This window comes from Diorhabda carinulata, chromosome 8 (genome assembly GCF_026250575.1).
Source record: "Diorhabda carinulata isolate Delta chromosome 8, icDioCari1.1, whole genome shotgun sequence".
Classification (NCBI taxonomy): Eukaryota; Metazoa; Arthropoda; class Insecta; order Coleoptera; family Chrysomelidae; genus Diorhabda; species Diorhabda carinulata.
Window position 1 is genome coordinate 8168630 of NC_079467.1, and position 27517 is coordinate 8196146.

At 33.0% G+C, this 27517-nt stretch overlaps 2 protein-coding genes across 5 annotated transcripts in view; one reads left to right on the forward strand and one right to left on the reverse strand.

The window, feature by feature from the left end:
• LOC130897507 (arrestin domain-containing protein 2-like) overlaps window positions 1-27517 on the forward strand; it is a 295987-nt gene that overhangs the window by 252955 nt on the left and 15515 nt on the right. For 2 of the 3 annotated variants that reach the window (XM_057806403.1, XM_057806402.1), the window contains exons 2-6: window positions 17114-17220; window positions 19063-19215; window positions 21728-21939; window positions 26624-26806; window positions 27235-27426. In XM_057806403.1, coding sequence (XP_057662386.1) covers window positions 17114-17220; window positions 19063-19215; window positions 21728-21939; window positions 26624-26806; window positions 27235-27426 — 847 coding nt within the window. Of the gene's footprint in view, window positions 1-1950; window positions 2122-17113; window positions 17221-19062; window positions 19216-21727; window positions 21940-26623; window positions 26807-27234; window positions 27427-27517 lie in introns of those variants that run through there. The other variant, XM_057806404.1, reaches the window with a different exon arrangement.
• On the reverse strand, window positions 8346-10902 carry LOC130897508 (uncharacterized). Of its 2 annotated transcripts, XR_009059717.1 has the most exons (6): window positions 10374-10902; window positions 9814-10017; window positions 9417-9725; window positions 9034-9327; window positions 8781-8952; window positions 8346-8678 (listed from the first exon to the last, which is right to left on the reverse strand). XR_009059717.1 is itself a non-coding variant. In XM_057806405.1 (5 exons), exons 1-5 carry the CDS (start codon window positions 10654-10656, stop codon window positions 8506-8508), a joined length of 1263 nt encoding a protein of 420 aa, XP_057662388.1. In that variant the 5' UTR covers window positions 10657-10902; the 3' UTR covers window positions 8346-8505. The 2 variants fall into 2 exon arrangements, 1 of the variants encoding a protein (XP_057662388.1); XM_057806405.1 differs by lacking the exon at window positions 8781-8952.

Here is a 27517-nt window from a genome sequence, read left to right on the forward strand (position 1 = left end):
GCTCGGAACACGTTAAAAGGGTTTTACTTCTAATTAAAAACCACCGTGAAAATCCGGAAAAAGTGACAGACGATATTTTAAAGGAAGCTGCTGTTATTGTCGGACTGGAGGAAGACATTACATCAATGCCGCGTATTACGGGGAAACATTGTCATAGAAGCAATCATCCATTGAAGTACGTTTTTCTGAAGATAACACGCCATCATTCGCATTTCCTAAGTTACAGATGCAAAAGATGACAACTGAAAATCTGAAACAAACTTGTGATTCTTTTGCCCAGTTTTATGATTTACCGAACATAAAGAATGAAATAGAACTTTGGCAGCAATTGTGGCACGATAGGCTTAATCTAACAAATCTAACAGTTGTTGATGTCCTAAAAGAAATAAATTCCTTCTTTTCCGAAACGGAAAAAGCAATAAAATTTTTTATCGCTTAACCATGCACGACATGTACAGTAGAGCGATCCTTTAGTAGCCTCAGAAGACTAAAAACATGGCTAAGAAGTACGATGGCAGAAGATCGCCTTAATGGTCGGGCCATGATGAATGTACACAGAGCTATAATAGGGGGCCATCCATAAAGTACGTCACACGTTAATGGGGAGGGAGGGTATCACCGAAGTGTGACATCGTGTGACAAGGGGCATGGGGGGGTCAATAGTTTTGTGACGTCTCATGTTAAAATTTAAAATACTAAAACGCAAAGTTTGGATGTGAATTGAAAATTTAAAAATTTTATGAAATGTTGGACTTTATATTGATTTTATTAGATTATTATTTAATAAAAATAATTAAAAAATGAAAATAGCTGTTTTCTCTCGATTAAATACATACATAAATTTAAAAAATGTGTAACGTCACATCAAGAGGGGGGGTTATAAAAATGTGACAACCTGTGACAAGGACGGGGGGAGGGATTCAAAAGTCCTAAAATTCGTGTGACGTACTTTATGGATGGCCCCAAGATAAAAACCTAATGTGGTTGAAAGTTTTGCAAAAAATCCCAGCAGTTTATGTTATAATTAAAGATTTTTGTTGAATTAAATAATTATTACTATGTTTAAAAGTTTGATTCAGTTATTGTGCTGTCGAGGGCTTGTGAAGTTTTATACATTGATATTGATATTAGAACCGTTCTTCTTACAATCGTCATCGAGGCAAAGACTTCCTAAGTGTAACGCTTCCTGCTCTCGACTGTAACAGACGTTAATATTTTTTATCCTACTTAATATTGCCCCATTACCCCCCCTTTAGTCATAACATGGCGACGCCCTTGTGTATGATGCTCAGTAATGGATGTAGATGGGATTATAATTATTTATTGTAATTACCATTGTTGAATCTATAAATAGATTGACGATTTTATTTTAAGTTCTTGTAGAGCTGTTCTGAAGATAAAATATTTTAATAAATAATCTAATCGTGAGTTAAGAAGGTAAACTTTGTAAAAAAATTTTCCTTTGTCAAAAAAATTTATAATTTGTATCTTATTTGAGCTTGGTTTATGCAGCTAAAAAAAATCAATAATTAACAAATTAAATTACTAGTTGAAAGACACTGAAATGGTACATTCTACATAAATAAAATAAGAAAACAAAATACCTGGGACACCATTGTTGGCATTGTTGGTGATTGTTGGCAAAACAGGTGAGTGAAGTAGTTTTAATAGGAGGTCTTAGCTCTTCAACACTTTGCTATATTTTAGCTGAAGAATGCGAAAGCAGATGGACAGTTTTGCGTAATAGTTTCAGTACAGGTTTACCAGTAATTTATAATTACCTTTAATTTACTGTATAAACTAAATTAACACCAAGAAGGTTAAGTTTTTTAATTTATTTTAAATAAACCAAGCTTTACATTTTAACAAATTCTGAAAAACAGGTACGCCACTGCTCATCTCAGCGCCAGACCATTTCAAGGTTTCGGCACATTTCAGAATATAGTAGTAGTGGGGTGGCCAATGTAATAGCCGCGACAAGTTTGGTATACATAACACCGGTTTATCACTTTATTTTTAGATTATAAAACTTAATTTATTGTTTTAATTATTTAGTTAGATGTGGATAAACGTGAGAATAATTTTTCTATTGAAGATCGGTTAAGGGATCAATCAAATTCTGTAAGTAACAACTTATTGGTTTATAGGTTAGATTGATATATTGAATAATCAAAATGGAAATATATATATTATTATAGGGCACTAGAGTCTCAATTCTGCCCAGTATCTTTAATTATAAATGGTGTAATAATTCATATGTGTATAATGTATAATTCCTGTTACACTATTATATAAAATATATAATTTTACATATATATGTCATAATTTACCTATTATAATTTGAATACAATAAATGTATTCCAAACATAACTAAGTTTGGAATCGACTAATGATAACATATTGTGCTTTGTTGCCGAATTTAATGCTACAATTAATCGAAACTTACTAATGAAAATTGTCGAATTTTGATATTATGTGCTTAGCCCACTGAAAGAAATACAGTTATTTCAGTTTTTAGTATTTCAGTATTTTACATGAAATTGAATGTTTTTTTATTGTTTGAACCCAGACACACAAATTTTATGTTTTATGTCAATCGAATTAATAACTATGTCATATTACACTTCTGTACCAATAGTAAATATAAATGAGAATCTTGAAAAGTAAATAGATTTTAAACATGGCAACTATGTTTACTAGAAATCAAAGGTCATTATACCATGTCTGTGCATTGGAAGTTATTCAAACATAGGCGGAGAAAGACAAATGCGTGATAACGCTCAATTTTCAAAAATAAAAAGTTTGTGATTCTGTCAATACTCAGTAGTTTCAGCTATCTACTTCATTATTAGAGGTGCAAATTCATGGATTAAATAAAAATTTTGTTTCGACTGTGATTCATTCGATAGTATTTTCAAAATGTCCAAAAATCTTACACCGGCAATTGGCTGTGCTGTTAAGGTGAAAATTATATGTTTTATATTACTACAAGAGCTATAAAAAGTTATACGTAGTGTCAGACTCCAGAAAAACCACACCACAACGAAGCGACAATTTGCTCTACGAAGTTTTAGGTAAATGGGTTTCGAAATCCTAACGTCGTTTGACGTAGATCATAATAGAACACTAGAAACGAGGTCAAATCGCTACAAAAAAATATTTTTTAGTTGAAAATAACTGTATATTTTAAAATATCGTTAAACTCAGGTATTTTCACCCATTTTCATAAAATTTCATTTCATAAAATTTAGTTACTTTATTTTTCCTTAAAGATTTATTTATACATGCCAGTGTAGCCGGCTGAGTAAAATGCGTACCTATCATTAGCAAGAGATTTGGTATCCACACATGCTAAATTATTTTACTGGCTGCTTTTTCGCATGCGAGTTCAATTGAGGTTCTTTGAATGTAGCATACTTTTTCGTGTTGGAAATATCGTCTGCATAACAGCATGTATTGTGTCTCACGTTTATAAACTTTGTGTGCCTCAATACCAATGCCCATTGAATCTTTTACTTTTTTCTTAACCCCTGTTATCAAATCGATCTAATGTTTTTGATTTTATTTTTCACATATTGAATTGTTAAGTTTGGCTACTGAATTTTAGCAGAGTCATGTTTATAATCATCACATTCCAAAAATACTCCACATTAATGTATAAAATAAAATGAATAGTTTTTCATTCCATTTGTGTTGTTGTCCGCTCATTTTTATTTTTATTTCAACAAACGGAAGAAACGTGCTAGTATATTTTCACACAGTGACAGTGCACTAGTGCTTTTGAACCCCCAATCTTAACTGGCACGAAAAAGTAGAGCTGTGTCCAAGTAAGCACGCCAATGCACTAGCACAAATGACTGTTCACACATATTATTTGAATGCTAAAGTTAAGTGATTCAAAGTTGCCCTTATCACAGTGGCGCACTATTATCAATTACTTATTTATTACTTGAACTCTAACCCCATTAAGTTTATCATGACATTAAATTGTTTGTATTTCATATTTATGTCAGTTTTATAGATTGTCAACTTTAACCACATTAAGGTATCACCTTCAATTATATATTATCTATCTTATAATTAATGTGACTGTACCATAAATATCTTCTTTTTGAATTATTGTTGCATAAGATAAGAATTAATATTTAAAGAAGTTGTAAACTATAGTCTATTTCAGAAAGGTATAGAGTAATAAAATGGGGAATTCCGTCCAGTTCGGCTCAATTTCGGTGTAGGTCTTGAAATAGTATTGTTTGTAATATTAAAATTTTAAGTAATTGTAGGAGAATTAGGAAAGTATGTTTTCTGGCCTGAAGTGTCAATATCGAAATATTGTGTAGGGATTACCTAGGTAGTAGATTATACAATTAAGTTTTTCGTTTAACAGGTACCGTTTACATAATGCCTAATTTTTATTCTGTTTAAATAAAATTCTTTCCTTTCTACGAGTATCCTATCGGCACGCCTTTGGCACACTATTTTCAGTGTTTGTGAATGGATAACAATAGGCTAAACCCATATATTGACCCAACCCGGGTGGTACTACCTGCACTTGATAAAAAAGAATTTTACAATGAAATCAATGCCAAACTATGAAAGTGGCTTAAAGTGGTCCCTTTGCATACCTAATGAGGTTTTATTACTCTATACCTTTCTGAAATAAACTATAATACTATACTATAATACTAATATTAATCAAATAATGAGTGTTGTTTTATAAGCAGCATTATATTACGTGAGCTGACGTCTTCTAAATCTAAAATAATTTCATTCGGATTCTGGTTATATCAGAACAGCCACAAGGCGTTCTGGCAAACGCAAGACGCACAGAACCCATTCAAACGGATAGTAATATGGAACAACTGATTAAAAGAATACATTCTTTTTGTTTACAACAAAGAATACCATACTTAGCACACTGATTACACTACCACTACACCAACACCCTCAATTACACTGTCTGACGCGCGTTTCGATAACCAAGTATATCGTGAACTCAGTATACCTTTAGTTTCTGAAGATGATAACTTGGTTATCGAAACGCGCTTGAGACAGAGTAATTGTGGTTGTAGCGGTATTGTAAACAGTATGTTCAGTATGAATATCACCAACGGTTCCAGAACATCCAATTAACAAAGAATACCACTTTGGATAAATTTTCAGTAGATGAGTATTGAAGGAGACCAAACTTTGCCAATCAATATAGTCAATTTTTATGAACGAGAGTGATAAAATTATAAAGCATTCGTAATCCAAGTTACATCTCGAGTATTTTCGTATGAAATAACATTTGTAGCACATCACTAAATAAGTAGTGTGACTAACTGAGAAAAACACATTTTTGTCTGTTGCCTCAAAAGAGGCTCCAGCTTCAGCAATTACTTCTTTATTTGAGCTGAATTTCTTACCAGCGAGCATTTTTTTTTTCGAGATGAGCAAATAGCCAATATTCACTGGGAACTAGATTTGGACTATACGACGGATGAGGAAGTAATTCTTCAATTTAACCATCGTTGCCATCGACTTGTGAATCGGTGCATTGTCTTGGTGAGACAGTGGTTCGACTTATGATGCCGTTTTTTCTCGATTTTTTGCATTCAAACTATCCAAAAACTCTATATAGTATTCTCTATTGATTGTCTCTACCTTTTGGAGAAAGTCGATTAACAATATTCCATGCGCATCCCAAAATACTGAAGCCATAACCTTCCCAGCTGATAGTTGTGCCTTTGGCCGCTTCGGACATGGTTCACCGGTTGCAGTCCAATCAGATGTTGATCGTTTTGATTTCGAAGTGAACTTATGGATCTGTTTCCTCCAATGTCAAACAATTTGATTTATTACGTGTAAACATGGCCAAACACTGCTCTGAATCATCAACACGTTGTTATTTTTGATCGACTGTGAGTAAACGCGGCACCCACTCAGAAAAAAGTTTTCTCGTGGTCAAAGGATTATGCATAATTGTAAACACACTGACTTCTGATATCTTTACAGCCTCAGGTATTTCAAGTAATTTCAATTTACGATTAGATATAATCAATTTGTGGACATTTTCTATGCTTTTCGGGAGTATTGGCCGACCAGAATGTTCACCATCATCGGTGTTTGTACATCCACGTTTAAATTCAGCAGACCAATGGATCTCTTCGATAAACTTGTGAAGCTATTGCTGAGCTTGTATAGTATTTTTTTTTTCGTCAAAAAGGATGATAAATTAACACACGAAATTTTTTGAATCCATTGTTTGGAAAATAATAAAAGTAGCTTCACTTAAATGGCTTTCACATTTTTTCTGACTAATCGAAATGTCATGAAGTTTCACACGTAGTCTTTTGGAAGCTGGTACTTCATAACGTCATAAGGATTTCACAATGGCAGCGCCATCTATGTGTTAGTCGTAGTAGAATAGTATAAAGAATATATAGGGTGTACACTTATATTTTCACCTATTTAACCTGCTTATAATTTCCAAATAGGTAAAAAAGTGCATTTTTTAAAAATACTTTATTTTTTCAAAAGGTATGTTAAGAACATTGTGCCATAGTGGTAACGAGGATATATTGAAAAATTCTTTGCCTACTATAGAACCAAACAAAATTTCAATGTCAATATATTTTATTACTCAACATTTTCCTCTTAATTGGATACATTTATTATAGCGAACCTGCAATATCTCTAGACCTTTCAAAAAAAATGTTTCTTCTTGCTCTGCAAATCAGACCTCCACAACTTTTATTACCTCCTCGTTGGAAGAAAGTTTACGACCTTTTAAACTATTTTTCAGTTGAGGAAAGAGATGATGGTCGGACGGAGCCAAATCTGGTGAATAATGGGGGTGTTCTAGTAATTCAAACCCTAAATCAGGAATGTTTTGCATGGTAACATGAGATTTGTGTGCAGGGGCATTGTCCTGCAAAAACAAAACACCCTTGGATAGCTTTCCGCGTCTTTTTTCTTTAATTTTTTCCCGTAAAGTGGTCAGTAATGTCCAATAGTAATCTCCAGTTATTGTTCTACCCTTATCCAAAAAATAAATCATGATTACTCCATGGCAATCCCAAAAAATTGAAGCAAGAACTTTTCTAGCAGATTTTTGGACACGAAACAGAAACTGGTCTTCCCGATCGGTCATCATCTTCAATGGAAAATTTACCTCTTTTGAAGCTTGCTGTCCAATTTTTCACGGTCGCATACGAAGGAAGGGCATTGATCACCAAGGGTATTAAGCATATCTTCGTAAATCTGCTTATCTCTAACCCTTTTAAATAAAGGCACTTGATGGCTTGATACTCCAATTTTTCGATTTTCACAATTTCGGTGGACATCTTTTTTCTTTTAATTTATTGCGTAGCTCTGGTTTACTTTTTTGACGTCAAACTTTACACTGACACTTCTAATAAGTTATTGTTAGTTGCTATGGTAACGCAATATTTTATTTATCCATGGAACTGGTCTAGGCTAACTAGATATCAATACATCCTCGTATATAGGTATATGGGTGTGTGAAATTGATCTTAAATTTTACTTGGCTATAGGGTTTATACAGTTCATTTGATTTTTAAAATTTTCATAATGCAGTACACTACTATCAAGCATTCGATTGGTACTAGCTAAATTTAGAAGTTCAAGGATCGGCTTTGGAAAAATTAATTTAGGAATTCGTATTGAATATTGTATAATAATTTTTTTAAATGCGATAAGTGGTTTTGAAAATACATAAATAACCAATGATACCGATATATACGGCAATGTTGTCGCAATTCGTTCAATTTTTAGTGAAAGATTAAATCTTAACAAAAATAAGAAGAATAATTATAATGATTTATCACATCGTAAGGTTTTAATTTAGATAAATTCTATAAATGTAGACTATTTTAACTGAAATGAGTACCTACAACATAATCTAAAATGTATTTATAATTTCAAATACAGTCAAACCTGGATAAGTGAGAAAACTCTATAAGTGAGAGTAATAGCCAGGACCCGTCATTTTAAGCTCCCAAAACCTCTATTAGCGAGAAACAGAAACCTCTGTAAGAGAGAGTCGTTTTTCCATCATAGACCTCCGCCCGACTAGAATTTTGGGAGGGGTTCAGCTAGGGCCCTCACGAGGCTAGCCACACTGCCTCGTGGGGACCTCATGATGCTGCCTCATAGGGCGCACAAAGGGTATATAACGCCTTGCCTCATTCGTGCATCATTATGTATACCGCATGTGGACCTCATAAGGAAAATTAACTGTTACCCTATTTGAAAATTTTCAGGGAAATTAACCGAATTTCATTGGCAACATTAAAAATAATGTATTTTAAAATATATATAGATATATCAATTACAAACAATACATTCATAGTCATTACAATCTTAAAATACAATAAGTAATAAAGAACTATTTTTTAAATCAAACTTTCAGAATACAATATAATGCACGGGATAAACTACATAATGTATATTTTACTTTATATAAAAAAGTTACGCAATTAAGAATACTAATCTGAAATACTAGTCTAAATGCTCATTGTCTATTTCACTATTAGCTTCAGCAGGTTTCTTGGAACGAGCAGTTCGTCCACCGTCCCAGTCTTTACAATTATGTAGAGCTGAAGCCATAGCATCAAGAATATTTTGGTCTGGGACATCTTCGCCTGGTTTCGAAAAAACTTTTCTGAGCGTCGCTAAAAAGAAAACATTAATTTAGGACAATTATAAATATTAAATACAATATTTATTAATTATTTGTATTCATTTTGTGAAACTTGAACATTAATTTCACTAACCTTTTATAACTTTAAAAAGACATGTATCCTTGAATACATGTGATTTTTTTTTTGAAGTCTTAACTGGAGCGAACATGAGACCTACATCGCGAGATATACAATATCTTAATAATTCGCCAAAATTCCTAGTTATGGGTAAGCGTCTATTGACTTTTTGAAGTAATTTCCGAACCTAAACGTATAATTCAATATTCGGTAAGTATTCAAATCGTTAATATTATAATAAAAACTTTTTTTAAACATGAATACTTACGAATTTTTTTGTGAAAATTCTTATCTTTTTCAAGTTTTTCATCGAACTGATCAAAATCTATTTTTGTTTTACATGGAAGTTTTATTTCAGCATTTTCATCATCACTATCGACTTCAATATCTGTGTTATTGATATTATTCTTTGTTAATTGATGCTGAATCTCAATAATTTTTCCACTTAACTGTCCAATTTGTAAAGATAATGAATTATATTGACTATTGAGTTTAGTGAATTTCTCCGATATTTCATTTGAAAAAGTCTTAAAGCGGGCATCAATCATACGATATAACTTTTCTGTAACATAAGAAAAGAATATACTTCGTTTCCCAAATGTTGATAATTATAATTAATAATGCGGTTTCTATTCATCTTTCAATACCTACCAAATTGGTCACCTTCGATTTTTTCAATTGAATGTTGGTTTGTTGACGAGCATAATAATACTGGTTGACAATTCTTATCTAGCTTTTCCATTACATTAGGTGTTTGTGGATTATTTTCATCAATTTTTAAATTCGAATCAGATGTACTGGACGAAGATATGCGAGATCTTTTGATATTTTTTCTGGTAATGATTTTCTTTTTTTTTGATCTAGATGCATCGTAACAATGTTCTTCGTCTGAGTCTGTGGAAGAATAATATCTATCTTGTTTATCTTCTTCTGTTGGTAACTTTTGCGATGATGGCTGAGCTAAAAATTTAAAATATATCATCACCTTTTCGTACTTACAAATATATGTTTTCCAAGTAACAAAATCTATATTTTCATCATAAATTACCTCTATTCACACGTGTTTTTTCACCTAAATCGATGTTGATTTCATTTAACATCTTCAAAGATTCATCTCTGAATGTTTTTCTATTTTTAAAAAAATGCACATCATTAGCAGCCTTTACTTTAGCTGTCTCTTCATTTTGTGTAGAATAAGCAAATGGCTTATATTCCAATTGGATAGCCAATTCATTAGCTTCTTCAAACGTTCCTGAATATTAGAATAATGTACTTAATAAAAAAAATCAATAAAAAATGATAACTGAAAAAAATAGAATTTTAGAACAAAGGAGTTTTTTTGTAATTGTTGCGAAAAAGTTTTTTTTCATTTAAATAATAATTACAGTATTGAAAACTATTTTTTATCACTAAAAATAATATAGTAATCATAATATCATGTTAGACATTGACATTAAAAGTTTTTTTAAGCTAGAAATATTTTTTTAATTGAGGTTGTTAGAAAAATGAATCCAACACAAGAAACATACCTTTGTTCTATTTATCTTATTTTCTCAGAGTATATAAATTCGAGATGAAATTAATCAATCGAATAATTTCACAACTTACGAGCTCTTCCTCGGATGTCTACTGAATAAACTGGCCAATCATTTATCGGTTGTTCACAATTCTGTACCATTTTTGATAACGTATCCGATCGCTTTACATCGTATGGTGGAGGCATAAATTTGCACTTGATTGTGTCTGTTTTTTCATCATAAAAAATCCAAGACGATGGCACTATGTCAATATCTTTTTTTTTTTTCTTACCAACAAAAACAACTAGTCTATACTTATAATCTGCAACCACTTCTGATACATCATCATTTGATGTACTATTATCAGTACTCATGGTGATTATTTTTCGAGAATATATCAACTATTTTAATTATATCACTATTTATTAACCTACAATAATTATATGGTTAAGAGTATACACGAACGACTGAACTATATGTACTATGTACACTATGTGTACCTGAGCATGCGCAATACGATGTACATAAACGATATACTTTATGCAATACGTTCTAAAATATTGCAATTTCGTAAGGTAAATCCGATAAGACAACGATTAACAATTATTACAATTCATGAACAATTGTACTATTAACAATTAGTAGTAGTAGTAGTAGTAGTAAAGTAACAATTGTGACAAGTTTAATTTTACCAAAAATAGTATATTTGATATTTGTCAAATCGAGCCCTCATGGGGTAGACGAGGGGATTGCCCATCTCTTTAAAATACCATATATGTGTTAGGTTTACCCTATAATATCCTTATGGGAAACTCATACGGCATACCTCACTTCAATATTTATAATTTTTTCCGTGAGGTGCTCATGAGGAAGTTGCGGGGAAATCCCTCAATCGGCATGCCCCCCATTTGCCACATGAGGCCCACACGCTATATAAGGCATGCCCCCTCATAAATTCTAGTCGGGCGTTAGTGAGACTGCTACTTATCTTATTTATTATAAATTTAACATGTGCTATTTTATGACTCATTCTTAACTTTCCTGGAACTTCCTACCATTTTTTTTGTATTCTCATCATTATTGTACCTATTCTATTTCGTGGAACTAAATAATGTTATTTTATCGCATTCTTTTCAAATGGACACGTGTGCCTGTGTACCGTCCTGTTTGTCGGATTTACTCAGTTTATAGTTATCAGTTGCGAAGGAAAGTTATGTTCTGCATCATGTCAAAACGGAAAATTAAAGTACTGTCATTAAGTGATAAACTTAAAATAGTGAATGCGTTTGTATCCGGAAAATTGCGAAATGAAATTCGGAAGGAGTTTAATTTACCAGAATCTACCTATTATAAAATTATGAAATCAAAAGACTCTATAGAGTCTGAGTGCTCTGATGGACATGGAAATATTAAGAGGGCTAGAGTTTCTGAATTTCCCAATATCGAAAAGGGCCTTTTGGAATGGATAAAACGAACTCGATAAGAATATTCCCATAGATGGACCTTTGTTGAAAGAAAAATCAAAAGAGTTTACTACAAAACTGGGAATCCAGAACTTTTCAGCTAGCAACGGCTGGTTAGAGGGTTTTAAAAGGCGTCATGGCATAGCTTTCAAAAAAGCAGCTGGAGAAAGTAAATCTGTGGACCAAGGTGTGTGCAACCACTGGACTGAAGATCTGCCAAATCTTTTAGAAGGGTATGCACCAGACGATATTTACTTTGTTTTTTAAGTGCCTTCCGGATAAAACATTTACGTTTAAAGGCGAAAAATGCCATGGAGGAAAACAAAGCAAGGAATGCTTTACACTTCTCCAGTGTGTAAACATGAGTGGTACGGACAAACTCCCACTTAGACCTAGATGTTTTAAAGGTGTCAAGACTCTATCCGTTGATTATGCCAATAATATAAAGGCTTGGATGACCAAGATATTGTTTAAAGATTGGTTGAAAAAGGTTGACAAACAAATGAAGATAAACCGAAAAAAAAAATTCTGCTATTCATTGACAATTGTGCTGCCCATACGGACTTACCAACACTTGCAACCCCACTAGTAAACTTCAAACATTAGATCAAGGCATCACACTTTTAAACGCACAGAAGTCGTTAAACGTATTCTTACGAGTGGGGAAAACAGTAGCCCTGACATTAACGTACTTCTAGCTATGAAATTTGCTAGAAAAGCATGGTACTTAGTCAGTGACGTTACTGTCAAAAACTGCTTCAAGAAAGCTGGGTTTTGAAAAAGTACAGATGAGCAAGACCTGCCAGAGGAAAATGATGTTGAAGTTGGACCTAGCAACGAGGAATGGACTAAGCTAGTGTCTCACGAATCCAATATGTTAATTCCTAGCTTCGAAGATTTCGTTCAAATTGACGACGACGTAACTACCGCTGGAGAACAAACCAACGACGATATCGTTAAGAATTGTGTGAACACCTGTATTGCTGGAAATGACAGTGAAGACGAGGCACAGATTCCGGAAACAGAAATAAAGATCATTCCACTGAAGCTAGCTTTAAATGCGTTGGAGATGGTGCATCAGTACTTTGAATACGCGGCAGTTGTTGATCAAGCAATATTCGACAAAATTTATAAGTTAGAGAAAAAAATTCAAAATACAAAAACAGAAACCCAAACGAAATTAAACGTTTTTTTTAGTGCAAATAAGTTCTAAAGAAAATAAAATTACATAGTACATGAATTTTTGTTTTGTTTTCGTAAGCACTTGAAAATATATACATATGTACATAATATATGATGTGCATATTATACACATAATTTTATCATATTACATATTTACTTTACATTGTACTTGCTGTGACTTGTTATTGCTGCGTACCCCTATAAGAGAGAAACACTACTCATGTACCTGCATTAGCGAGAAAACTCGGGTTAGTGAGAAACCTCTAAAGCAAGAATGAGATTGTGCTCCCTTGAACTCTCGCTTATCCAAGTTTGACTGTACATCTTTACTGAACACAGAATCAATTGTTTATCAATTTTTAACGAAAATCGCATTATTTTCGATAAATAATGAATTAAATTGATTGATGAGTCAAACCTCATGTACTCGTATGTCTTAATATTATAAATGATTGAAATTTTATGTCAGATAATAATACATTGTATCAACTGTACCAACTAAAAATAACGAGCAACTCTTAGAAGTTTTCAAATCAAGATTGGCGTTCACCATTTCTTGATGTGTTATATCCAATGTCACAAGAATACATCTTTCTTCTGTGTGTATCTACAATACATACTATTGTGTTAGCTTTGGTAGAGTTTTTGATACTTTTGATAAAAATGGCATAACAGAATATGCCGATATAATTTTATTAAATGAGTTTATTTATAATACTATCTTACATTTCTCTTCACCACAGAGAATAGCATTAGTTACAATGATTCACAAATCGAGGGTCGAGACGCCAGATTACTTTTCACTAAAAGCAAAGAGCTTGTTCAAAGAGAACGACCGCGTAACAGGAAAAAATGATTTGAGACCAGAATATACTTTTCGGGAGAATTTGTGGAGATTATCATTATTACTAATTTGTTCACTTCTACGCTAAAACCAGTTTCTTCCAAGTAACATACAAGGTTATTGAATTGGAGGTTATTCCTTCTCTTTCAACTCTCTAGATACTTTTAACTGTTTTGGAATCTCCTTGAATGCTCTATAAATATATTTTTGGGTGTTGTATCGGCTGTAAAAATACCCCAATACAGAAGAGGAAAAATTTGACAAATGCATTTATGTTTTAAACCCTCATATCTGTATGTAAACCCCCCGTTGTATTACCATCAACTCAATTCATGATTAAAATGAAATTTTAAGTACATAATTAAGATGTTCGACTGCTTTTTCCACGATCGTTTTTGGCAGATTTCCTAGTTGATACATCATACATACATTATGGCAATGATTTCATTTTCACCATTCCACTATAAGGTACAATATTGGTTGACGTATTAGGGCTGCATTACTTATAATCACAATGACAAATACCTACCAATAATCTCTGTCTGATACAAAATCTAGATAAAATCTTAAAAATAAAATAAAAATTACCACCAAGAGGCTAGTTTCTTATCCTAACATGGAAACCGGCCAACAAAGCTTCGTAACGGCGTTATTTAACTGTGAAAAAGCTGAAAATCCGAATTTATTGCATGATGTTATATATTATTTGAAATGCTACAAAATTTGTGATCTTGTGCCATGAAATGGCACCATTCCATTAGGCTATTGTAAACAAGATTTCAAATTAAGAAACCTCAACAAACAACAGAAGTATTCCCTTCGACTATTGCAATCAATGAAAGATGAAAAAGGTATTTAACATGGAGACTATAAGTATCAAAGTCTAAGGGGTTAACTTTGGCCGATTCTTGAAAGTTTTTTGGAGTAGCTAAGATATAAAAGCATGAATCTATTTGCGATAATGATCGTTGTTATACTTGTTTATCGGGACCTCCCAATACTATGTATGAGCTGTGCTTTCCTATTGAGTGGGATCATGAACCCTAATATTGTCAACAGTAAACCTTCGACGAAGATTTTTCAAAATTTCGTAGACAGCACACAAAACTGAAGAAGTACAGCCAATAAAAGTTAATGAGAGTTTCTGAAATTAATCAAGTATAGAAGGAGAAGTCGTTATTGAATCTTAATTCTGATTAACGGGAGAAATTAAGACTATAGGACGAAGAGGTCCAAGGAATGTATGACAAAGACAAAATTCCTGCCTTAAAAATATTGGACGATGGACCGAAATAGACGAGAAAATAAAAGACTCTTAATAGTAATCGCCAAACGTATTTTATAACAGAGAAAAGAGAAACATGTGGCATTACTAATATAAATTATTCTTATGGGTATTCAGATAACAAATTGGTATCATATTATGATATTCTCCTATCGGCAAATTATCTATTATGACAAATTTTACCAAATATTATTAATACACTCAATTTCAGCATAGTTAGAACTTGAAATAGTCGTTATTTCATAATGAAATTTGAAATATTTCTTTTTAAAATCCTCACCTTTTGCGATTTAAGCATGTTTCAAATGAATTCTTACACCTCTGTTCCTATTCCAATGTTTTGCATGCATTTTGAAAAACCAATTTACATATGTGTCAATTCAGTTGTGGCGCTCTTATAAGCCAAACTGAAATTTACGGGGAAATTGGTAGAGCTGATCTTCGAACTCCCAGTCATCCAACATTTTGCTCAGTTTTCAATTATTAGCGATAAAAATGGCACTTTTCCTAGTGGAAGAACAGAACGACATAAAGATGGAGCACAGGAAGATGACATTATTGACGCTGTTACTATGAACCCTACAAAAAGTACTAGACAAGTAAGTCGATAACTTGTTAATCAAAAGTAAGTATTGTCTCAACAAAATGTCATATGGCCCCATATCATATTTAAATGGTTCAGTGAATACATCCTGGAGAGAAAATCCAAAGGAAGGAATATTATAGATGGATTAATAATCATCTATCAATGCTGTACAGGACACCATTTATAAATAGAGCCCAATTTACAAGAGACGGGACAAATAATTCCCGTGATTCACGTGTGTGGACAGAAGTAAATCTTTATACTATTCGAGAATGTCGTTCTCAGTTAAGTTTTTCGATTAACGTGTAGATTTGTGTCATAAATGATCAATTAGTAGGTCCTCACTTGTTTGTAGTCCTTTAAGGGGACAAGTCTAATTGGACTTTCTACAAAATATTTTGTCGAATTTGCTTGCCAAAATGAACGAATTGAAGTGGGACATTATGTCGTTTCCATTGGTTATCTATGTAGTTTGAAAATCACTTATTGCATTTGAAAAAAATATTATACAGGGTGTGCAAGAAGCTTGATATTTGGGTACATCACGAATTGACAGAAATTCATTTAACACAAAGAATCAACTTTTGCGATATGCACTTTAAACTAAATGAAACCGACTCTTTCTTGAAAAGAATCATCACTGGTGGGTGATGAAAAATGGGTCTTGTACAGTAACATAATTCGAAAACGATCATAGAGCAAACACGATGAATCAGCACAAAACCACATCGAAAGCTGAAAAACAAAAAAAAAAGCTTAAGCTGTTAGTTTGGTGGGATTACAAAGGTGTTTTTTAAGGTGCTTCCAAAGAACCAAACAATCAATTCTGATATTTATTGTCAACAATTAATGAAATTGGATAAAGCAAACAAAGAAAAACAGCCAGATTGTTACATCGGAAAGGTTTATTGTTCCACTATGATAATGCAAGGCCTCAAACATATTTGACAACTAGTGGAAAAACTATTGGAGCTTGGCTGGAAAGTGATGCTACATCCCTCATACAGTCCTGATCTGATTACCATTTATTTAGAAGTTTGCAGAATTATTTGAATGGTCAAATTTTCTGAAATGACTGGAAGAATTATGGCAAAAGGTCATTGAGCAAAATAGAAAATATATAATTAATTAAAAACTATTCTTTGTTAAAAAAAGTGTTTTATTTTATACTACAAAACCGAAATTACTTTGTCACCAACCCAATATGTAAAGTTCCTCATGACGCACTCTGTATAAGAAGAAGATACTTGATTAAAACCTTTAAAATAGGGAAACTAAACAATTAAGAATTTTCTTATTATTCCATTGGCACACGTCCAGAATGAAATGATTTATTATATGTATCTCAACTGATCTGATTTTATTGTTATTGTATCCAAGAGTTAAATAATTTTGCTTGACAATTAGGTATTTTTTTAACGATTCAATGATTATTTTAGAATCATTCCGTCTATAAATATTATTGTTTCAGGAAAATGTCTGTTAGAATTGTTCTAGACAATTCTGGTACATACCAACCCGGTGATACAGTGCACGGAAAAGTAGTTTGTAATCAATCATCATCACAGAGTTTTAGAGGTAAAGTAAATGTTCAAAGGTACACTTTAAAGCCTTGAAATGGTTAACTCCATTTATCATTTCACCTTCAGTATCAAATATTACTACACATAAACATTGATATTTTTCTTTCCTTTTCTGATAAAAATGAAATGAAAGGAAACTGTAGCTATACAGCATAAAAACAAAGGAAAATAGTACAATGTTTTCACCTAATGATTCTACGAGTCCGTTGAACACATAAAAACTATAAGAAAAGATACTGTACAATTTCTTGTGTATTTATTGAGGAAAAATTTGTACGAGTATGGTCCCAAAAGTACCTGGCTTGACCTAAAGATAACTGAAGTTGCTTGAAAAATACCACTGTATTAAAAGGTATACAATCTATACAGCATATTTGTCTGTTTTCAGTGAATTTGTAAACATGGAAAAAATTGATCATCGTTATGTGATACAATATTTTTATTTGGGGCGTTACCCCAACCAATATAAAAGTTGAACTACATTCTACTCGGGGTGAGACTGCACCTTGTTTCACAAAGCGGTATTGGAGTATCGTCGACTGAAAGTTCGCGAGCTAACAGATATATTAGACATTTCAAAAAGTGCGGTACATTGCATATTAACTGAAAATTTGGAAATGACAAAGCTATACGCAAAATGGGTGCAGCATCGTGAAATGTTTTCATCGGGTGTTTGGCAATGTTTCACAGAAATAAAGCCGAATTTTGGCGTTGTTTCATAACCATGGTTGAAACGTGGGACCATTACATCGCACCTGAAACAAAAGAACAATCAAAACAATCGACTGAAAAAGGAGAACTGCCTCCAAAGAAGGCAAAAGAGTGCTCCATCTGCAGGCAACGTGATGGCTCCGGTATTTTGGAATACGCGTGGGATAATTTTCATTGACTATCTTGAAAAAGAAAAAAAACTAGCTACGGCGAGTATACCCGAACTTATTCCAATGTTTAAGAGAAGAAATCAAGCAAAACGACCGCATTTGAATAAGAAGAAAGTGTTTCATCAAGACAATACACCGAACGACATTTCCATGAAGAGGCACGATAATAATCGAATAGGAAATACAAACATAGATTGTGATCAATAGCAAAGGTTTTCGAATAAACTAATAATGCTACATGTTATAAAACAAAGACCTCCAACATTTTCCTCTGTTTCTAATATACGCACACACTACTGAACGCCTTCGCCTGAGGTTATCACCAATAGATAGAGTGATTCACAGGGAAGGTTTTGCTATATAATTCATTGTACAATTTTACTGAACGATAATTGTTAAAAATGTCATGAAAAATCGAGGTTTCATCAAAGGCGTTTCTTAATATCTTTGAAATGTAACAAAACAATGCATGGTGCGATATCCCCTGCTTATACATCGGTGATTGGAAAGCTATTTAGACTGTAAGAGAGCGTTTTGTGCACATCATGATGTGACTTTCTAAACAAAAAATAAACTTAATCAGACAGAAGTTATAAAGTTTGAATATTAGGAAATATTTTCTCTTAATACCTCGGTCAAAAATACGTACTTTCTAATAGCAGAGTCGAAAGTTCTCCCTGTGAGAAAAACACTCGATTTCAGGTATTCTCTTACCCGGCTCTCACTATTAATATTTATGAGTAGAATGATAGGTCCCTTTTTTTCATGTTTTGTCCCTAAAATCACTCTTTTTGAAAAAGTTGTGAGCCAAAAACTGCATTCAAAATACGTTGTTATATTTCAACATAATATGCTCTAGTACCATTTTTTCGCCTCTGGCATTATGACGAGCAGTACCGAAAATTCAAATCTCAGCTCTTGTACTGTAATATACTATAATTATTACTATGTTTTAGCTTTAAGATGCAGATTACGAGGAAGAGAACACACAGCTTGGACAGAAAGAGAAAGCTATTACGATAGTCAATCGAAATCGACGAAATGGAGAACAGTTCATTATAGTGGAGATAATAAATTCCTAGCTATAAATCAAGATCTCCTTGGAGAAGGTAACACTGGTTTTTTCTAGAGATGTTTCTTATACTGTTTCTCTTGTCTTCGACCTGATCCAGCAAATGATCTTGTTTGATCATTTTATGACACTCGTACCTAGGCTTGCTCATTGCATTGCTCTTTTTTGCTCCTCATTATTCGTTTCTTCTTGTATATATTTCTTGAAGGTTTTCTTTTAACCAATATTATTTTTCTTATCATGCTGGTTTCCCGTTTGTAGATATTTCCTTGGAAACATTCTTTTGCTGTTTATTTATTTCACATGTTCTTCGTCCAACCATATTTTCTTTCTGCTTGTTCTATTCATTGATATGTGCTCTTTTGTAACATATTTATATTTCTTTATATGTGGACTTTCCTTCTATTTCTTTTTTTACTCTATTTTCCAATATATTTATTCTTTATAAATATCTCCTATATTTCCGGGATATCTCTAGTTCTTACAACTTGTTATGCTTTTTGTCTTATCTGAATTTATCACTTTGCAATTGCCAGGAAGTAATCAGAATTTGTATCCACTTTATGATCTCACGTTTTCCCATTAATCTGTCTTATTCTTCTGTTAGTATATGGTTTGTGATTATTCAAAAATTTTCTCACAAATGTCATCCATTTTGAAGCGAATGCTCATACTGCAACATTTACCACATCATTTGCAACTACAACTTTTTCAGTTAACTTTCAAACTGGACAAAGTTATAATATAAGGTTGGAAACTAAGTACTTCCGCTTTTTACTCATAGAGAGTACTTTACCGTTTGTCACGTGATACTGGTCACCTTGACGTAACTTTAGAAGCAAGTGGTGCATGATTCTTATTAAAGCTATAGTGGTTTAATTTTAAATGGATTGCAGAAACGAACATTTTCAGCATATTTTACTTTTTTATATAGGAAAGCTACTGCGACTCACAAAGAAATGTGTGAAGTTTATGGTTCCTGTTGTACGTGTCAAAATTGGTATATTGGATATTTTTCTCTCAAAGATGAGCTACTGAAGTTAATAATGACCAAATCAAAGTCATAATTGAAGAGGATCACCAAATAACTGTTCCAGAGGTTGTGAAAAGGCTACATGTATCCCACATAAAAATTGAAAAACACTTAAAATATCTTGGGCTAGCCTCATCGATGTACTGGTGCCTTTCTTGAACGAGGTGCGTTCTTAACGTGTTAAGAAGCTTGGTATTTGGGTACACCACGAATTGAAAGAAATTGATTTAACACAAAGAATCAACATTGCGATATGCATCTTAAACGAAATGAAACAGACCCTTTCTTAAAAAGAATCATCACTGGTGATGAAAAATGGGTCCTGTACAGTAACATAGTTTTTAAAACAATCATGGAGCAAACCCGATGAACCAGCACAAACCACATCAAAAGCTGAAAAATCACAAAAAAGCTCATGCTCTTAATTTGGAGGGATTACGAAGATATTGTGTTTTTTGAGCTGCTTCCACGGAACCAAACGATCAATTCTGACGTTTACTGTCAATTATTAATGAAACTGGATGGAACAATCAAAGAAAAACGGTCAGAATTGTCAAATCGGAAAGGTTTAGTGTTCTATGATAATGCAAGGCCTCGCATATCTTTGGCAACTAGTGGGAACTATTGACTGGGAAGTGATGCCACTTCCCCCCTACAGCCCTGATCTGGCACCATCTGATTACCATTTATTTCGAAGTTTGCAAAATTCTTTGAATAGTCAAACTTTCACAAATAACGATGACCTTCAATCGCACCTTGTTCAGTTTTTTGCTAATAAGGACCAGAAATTTTATGAACGCGGAATCATGAAGCTGAAAGAAAGATGGCAAAAGGTCATTGAGCAAAATGGGAAATATATAAATGATTGAAAACTGTTCTTTGTTAAAAAAAAGTGATTTATTTTCTACTACAAAACCGAAATTTCTATGTTGCCAACCAATAATATTTGCAGAGTAAATTAGTGTGAATAATTGTCATGAAAATAGGGTCTATACAATAATTCCAGCAACTTCCACTAGAAATTTTATGAGCGCGGTATTATGAAGTTGAAAGAAAGATGACAAAAGGTCATTGAGCAAAATGGATGATATATAATTAATTAAAAACTATTCTTTGTTGAAAAAAAGTGTTGTATTTTATACTACAAAACCAAAATTACTTTTGATGTGAATTTATCCATTGGGAAATCAAAAAAATTTCACTTATTTATCCAAATTTATTATTGTCACAAAGTTTGCAAAGTTTTACAATATAATATCGAAATATTATTAACCAAACACACGTCACTGATAAGTAGTGTTACCATCGTCGTTTAGTAAGAATTTCGTCCATCTATTGTTAGTAGAAATTGTACTGGAATTGAGCTTGAAAACAGTAAAATCCATCGCAATTTGTGTGTTACCATGAAATTTATTTGGAATGTAGTTATGATGATTGAGTTTAGCGTGAAAAAATTAAAGACATCGACCAATTTCATATTATTTATCTAATTCAATAGTTGCTAATATTTTTTCAGGAACTTTGTCACCTGGCTACCACTCGTTTCCTTTTGCATTCACATTGCCAAAAGTAAATATGCCAAATCCTTACAATGGCAATTACGGATATATCAGATATTATATTAAAGCAGTAATGGACATACCATTTGCATTCGATCAAGAAGATGAAGTTACATTGCATATAATATCACCCATTAATTTCAACTTTATTCGTCAAGAGTTATGTTTGGTAAGAAATCGTCAACAAGATTATTAAAAATGTATTATTCAAGGAGATGTTGAACTCAATAATATTCTAAAATACTGTGGTTTAAATTTATTTATTAACACAAGTCAATTATTTGAAATTTTATTATCTGTCTACAACAAAACGTCGGATTGATTCATCATGAGCCTAACCGTTATCGGAAGAAAGCTCAGTAGTGTAGTTGTGACCCATTTGAACTGCCGTATGAAAATATGGAGGATGATAAGGATCAGTGGCCACGAGTGACCGAATTAGACAGATACTAAACAGTAATTAGACAGCAACTAGTTTTCCGCACGAACTTCACGAACGAAAGGAGTTGTGAAGAACTCAAGAGCTTAGAAGCTCACAATTTCCTCACCTCTAACCTTGTATTTCCTCCTTGTGTGAAAGTGCTGTCAGGGGAACGTGTGATAGTGCTTGGCAAGGTTTGTATTCCACATGTTGTGCATGTGGCACAATAGTGTTCTTATTTCCTCTTGTTCGTCTGGAATCGGGATTTAATTCTTATCACATTTTGTCTTAATTTATGAATAACTTTTCTTATCACTTTCATTGCTTCCAATTCTCCTAAGTCATTTTATGTGGATCCCTATAAATTTCCATTCTACGAAACAATATAAAAGTGAATGGTGTTTCTTTCCGCTTTAAATTTTCCTGCTGTAATTTATATCTTGCGTCCCTATGAGTAATTGAGATTTTGTTCACATATCAAACTAATAAATTCAGAGTATCACATCATCTTTAACATTTCGATATTTCCATTTCTATTACGGAGTCTTGTTCTGTCTCATTATTTCCTGTGCGAAAAATCCAAAATTTGCTCTATATATTCATGTTAAACGTTTTCATCGGGAATATGGATTGATGATCCGTGTATAGTAGATATAAAAAGTGCAATATGGGTAATTAGTCCTTGGTACTATCCTTCACACTTCTTTCAGTCACAGTGGCAAAAAATGCAATATAGATAACAGTCTATAATATTCAATTACGGCGTAATTGTTTAAGCGAAGACCAAGTTACAGGAAAAGAGAGAAACCTAACCAACTGGGCAACACCTAGCTTCGTTACAGTATGTTTCATGAGCTATTTCTCAATTGGTCTCTGGTCTTCTGAAAATTATAAATTATTTCATACTATAAGTAGTCCATATAATCGAAATATAAAGCAATATTTTGAGGTGTAACTCAAATTTTGACATATTTGCCATACATTCGAATTCGTCTTTTTATTTTTGTGCCAAAAAATTCACAAAACTTTTAAATAATCAATAAATTTAAATTAGAGAAAACTTTGATATTAAGTGAGGGTATGAGGTTTGTGACTGTATTATTTCTTACAAAGGCCGGTAACACAAAAAAAAAAACATAAAGATCTTTTAAACTAGATTATAGATTGTTTTAGAAGTCGTTTTGACTTTTCAGCCACACGGCACCTATTAGGAGATATTAGCCTCAAAGGAGGTTAATTTTCCTGGGTTTTTACGACTCACTGTCCAAAGTGCACTACTTCTACAACTTGAGAAGATTGGTCAATCACAGTGACCACAAAAGAGAATGGGGACTTGTTGAGTCGCATCGTTGCTTCAAATTTAACTCTTGAATCGCGGAGAAAACTACCACCCAGCCTGCCTAAAACTGGTACATCGATGCAAGAAACAGAATTTCGACACCGAGATGTGGCCAAACTTCTCAAAGGCTTGAACATCAAAAAAGCGACAGTCAGGGATGGAATACCACCATTCGTAGTGAAAAATTGGGCAGCTGTGCAAACTCTTTTCTCTATCTTATAAAAGAGGTCTCTTCCCTGCAGATTGGAAAATTGCTATGATTCAACCCATACTAAAAAAATGGAAAAAAGACGGTTCCCAATAACTACCGTCCGATTGCTTTAGTCCCAGCTATTGCCAAGGTCATGGTGAAAGTTAAATCTGGAGTCTGCTAACATCATAGGCGAACATAAGTATGGCTTTCGTAAACATAGATCAACCATCAACCGGGGACCACTTGGCCTGTCACCAACGTATGGACTGAACAACTTCTAAATAATTTAAGATCGTACGGTTTGTAACTTGGGTGGATTTGGTGTTGAGGTTGGAAGCAATATGTCCTGACATGGTCACATGTATGATTTAGCCAAGGCAGCTTCACAAAACTTGGAGCCCTCTATAAGACCAACAAGCTATATACTCTACAACAGCTAAAAGCTTCTAATCCTCTACAAAGTCCAGATTCGTTCATCTTTGGAATATTGCTCACACATTTGAAGCTAGTTTCCCAAGCATACCTTGAATATGCTCGACCCAGGGATCACCAGAAACTTGGACAGCTTAGAGCATAAAAGAAAGGTAGCCGACCTGACTCTGGTTTACTGATAATATCACGGCAAATGCTCTTCCGAGCAACATAATCTTGTTTAGAGCAGTTTTTATAAGACCCACTCGACAGGCAGACCTGGCTCATGAACACAGAGTTCACCTACAGACGCCCAGAACTTCAATTTATCGGAACTCATTTAATTGGAGAGGTGCAAGCCTGAGGAATCAGCTAACAAGACACAAACTACAGAAGTTCAAGAACAGTATCCACAGGCACCTCTTGTGCTTGCTTTTTCCATAAAAAAATTATGAATTCCGATTGCGGGCCCATCACTAGAGGAACAACTTCGGCTATCAACAGAGTATGCAACTAGATGATAAGTCATTTCTATTTGCTAACAGAACAACTGTTAAGCTTGTTTTCGACCAATCTATAAACAGTCTCCATTTTTCCATGTCCAATGGCATCTTTAGCTCTGTTATCAATGAATTACCATTAGGGCAGAATATAAGGCCTTTAGCTTCCGAGAAAAGTAATTTTAGGTTCGACTCTCTAGCCCCGTAAGAAGATATTACGCCCTTTTCTAAGAGATTCCACTGTTAGTCGCGATCCAAGAAGTTGAGACCTAGTCTTAGGTAACTTCCAATCCCTAACGAGATCATTTAATTCCTATTGAATAAGCTGGGGAGGTTGCCGAGAAATTGAATCAGTCGAATACTCTTCATAATTGGTGAACCTATTATTCGCCCCAGATTGTAACTTAGTGTCTTTCAAATCAATTTAGGTCTCTAGAGTATAAATTTGTGGGAGCACTGGGATTGACAAGACTCGTTGAGAGGAACAGGTCTTAGAGCTGAAGGAACATTGGGATACTGAATAGTAAGCTTACTTTTGCTGAAAAACCTGATGGTAGATGTACTGATGGAAACAACCTATAACGAAAACAAAATGTAAGCTAATCTCGTCGTAAATTCCTCCGCGAATCTGTGCGCATGTGGTATTGAGAGCGCCAGCGTCGTGAATTGAATAATCCTGTTTCATCATATTTTTACATATTTGTATTTTATTGTAGTTTCTATACACTTTATATAATAACAATGTTGCCATACACTTTGCTATAAATTTTATTACCTGCTCACCACCATCAACTTCTATCCGTTAAACATACGAAAGTTTAACGGCTAGAAGTTGAAATATGTAGAAAATAAGTGAGAAATAAGTAGAAAATGTCACTCACAAACGGAGACTGAACGGGGAAAACTAAGGTTGGATTTGGATTAAAGAGGTCATTTCACATAGTATAATGTTTTTCTTATTTTCTAATTTAATTAAACGGTTTTTCAACGGAGGGATAAATATATACACGCTATCTTTCACTTATGTAACTTATTGAACACTTACACTAAATTTAACGAACTTATAATAGTAATTAGTATTAGTAATAGTTTTACCCACTACTTATATAATTAATTATTCAATACTTTTATAATTTATTTAACTTCACCGATTACTTTTATATTTCGTTCCGTTCATTATTACTTTAATTATGAACTGAACAAGCTCGAATATTTATTAGAAAGGAATTCCTAGAATTCTAGAAAATGAACAAACGAATAAATGAATAGAAAGTCTTCTTATGAAACATCAAACAAATTCCACTATCGCCAACTTTTAGACTTCCATTATAACCAAACAGGACTGACTTCACGGTCTATGTCATGGACGAGTTCATAATAGGAGTCGTCAAGAAAGGTGTCGAGTTTTTAAAGAAATTAATTTATTATCGACTTCCCACTCCATTCAAGAAATTCAATAAAACCTCGAAATTGATTCGAATTCTTCCTCTACCTATCTACACTCCAAGTAAATGTAAATTTTAATAAACTCGTGGTGATTTTATTCTTTATATTCGCTGTTCTACAGCTGCCAGGTTAGGAGTTTTCTCAACCACCAGACTACAAATTTATTCAAATTTACTTTTAGTTGAAGTGTAGATAGGTAGAGGAAGAATTCAAATCAATTTCGAGGTTTTATTGAATTTCTCGAATGGAGTGAGAATTCAATAAAAAATTAATTTCTTCAAAAACTCGAAAGTTAGAATAACTAAACCGAAGTGACTACTGTGCCACAATAATTGACCAAAGTAATATCAGAATGTTTGAAGAAAAACGTAACAAGTCAAATGGCAAGTTACAAGTAACAAAAGTGATAAAACTTTTGTGGCTATTCTGCAATAAATAGCAAACTATAAAAAATATATTAAGAATGATGTCTTTTAACATGTACTGAATTGTTTACATATATCCTCCACACACCTTCAAGTATTATAAGAACTCTATTTTTAGGATCCAGTCTCTTACCAAGACGATAAAACAATATGTTGTTGTTGTTGTGCCAGCGATCCCATCACCATGGAAGTTAATTTGGAAAAAGAAGCGTTCGTTGTGGGTGAAGTGGCAAAGATAAAAGTAGATATAACTAACATGTCCAATGAAAGTATAGTGGAATTAAATGTGTCAATGAAAATGGTAAGCAAAAATTATTTTTTGAAGATCACTCAAATAATTCGGGATAGTAGATGAATTGTACCAAATTTTTTGTCAATGATTATGTTTGTTAAAATAACTGTTTTCAGAAATCTCTATTCATGACATTTTTGCGGCGTGTTTCGTAACATTGAAAAGATTTTTAATTAGGTTCTGATTATATTTTTACTACATTAGTGGATGAAATATTTTCTAGTATTTTTTTAATTTGATTGTGATGACCATGATTAATTGAAAGTTGATTAAAAACATTTGGAAAATACTATGAATCATGGAAAAATAACTAATAACTGTAATATATCAGTAGATATAACAATGAAATTTGGAAAAAAATATCTCCACATTGCCGAATTATTTGCTAGTATTTTCAGAATGAATCTCAAGATTGATATTAATCTGTATATTTTTAGACAATAGAATCAAAAACGACCAGTCCACGGACACACCATAAATATGATACTGAACTGATAGGTCTTATTTCAGATACCGGAGTGGGGGCACATGGACAAAGAGTTTATAATATAGATTTTCAAATACCACAATCAGCAATAATACCCAATTTTTATGGAAGCAGTTTATTTAAACAATGGTGTGTTTTAAAGGTAAATATCCATTCAAATATGAGTTCTGAAACTGATTTCATCCGTATAACCTATACCTTCAACTGCTATTTCTTTTATTAAAGATTATGAG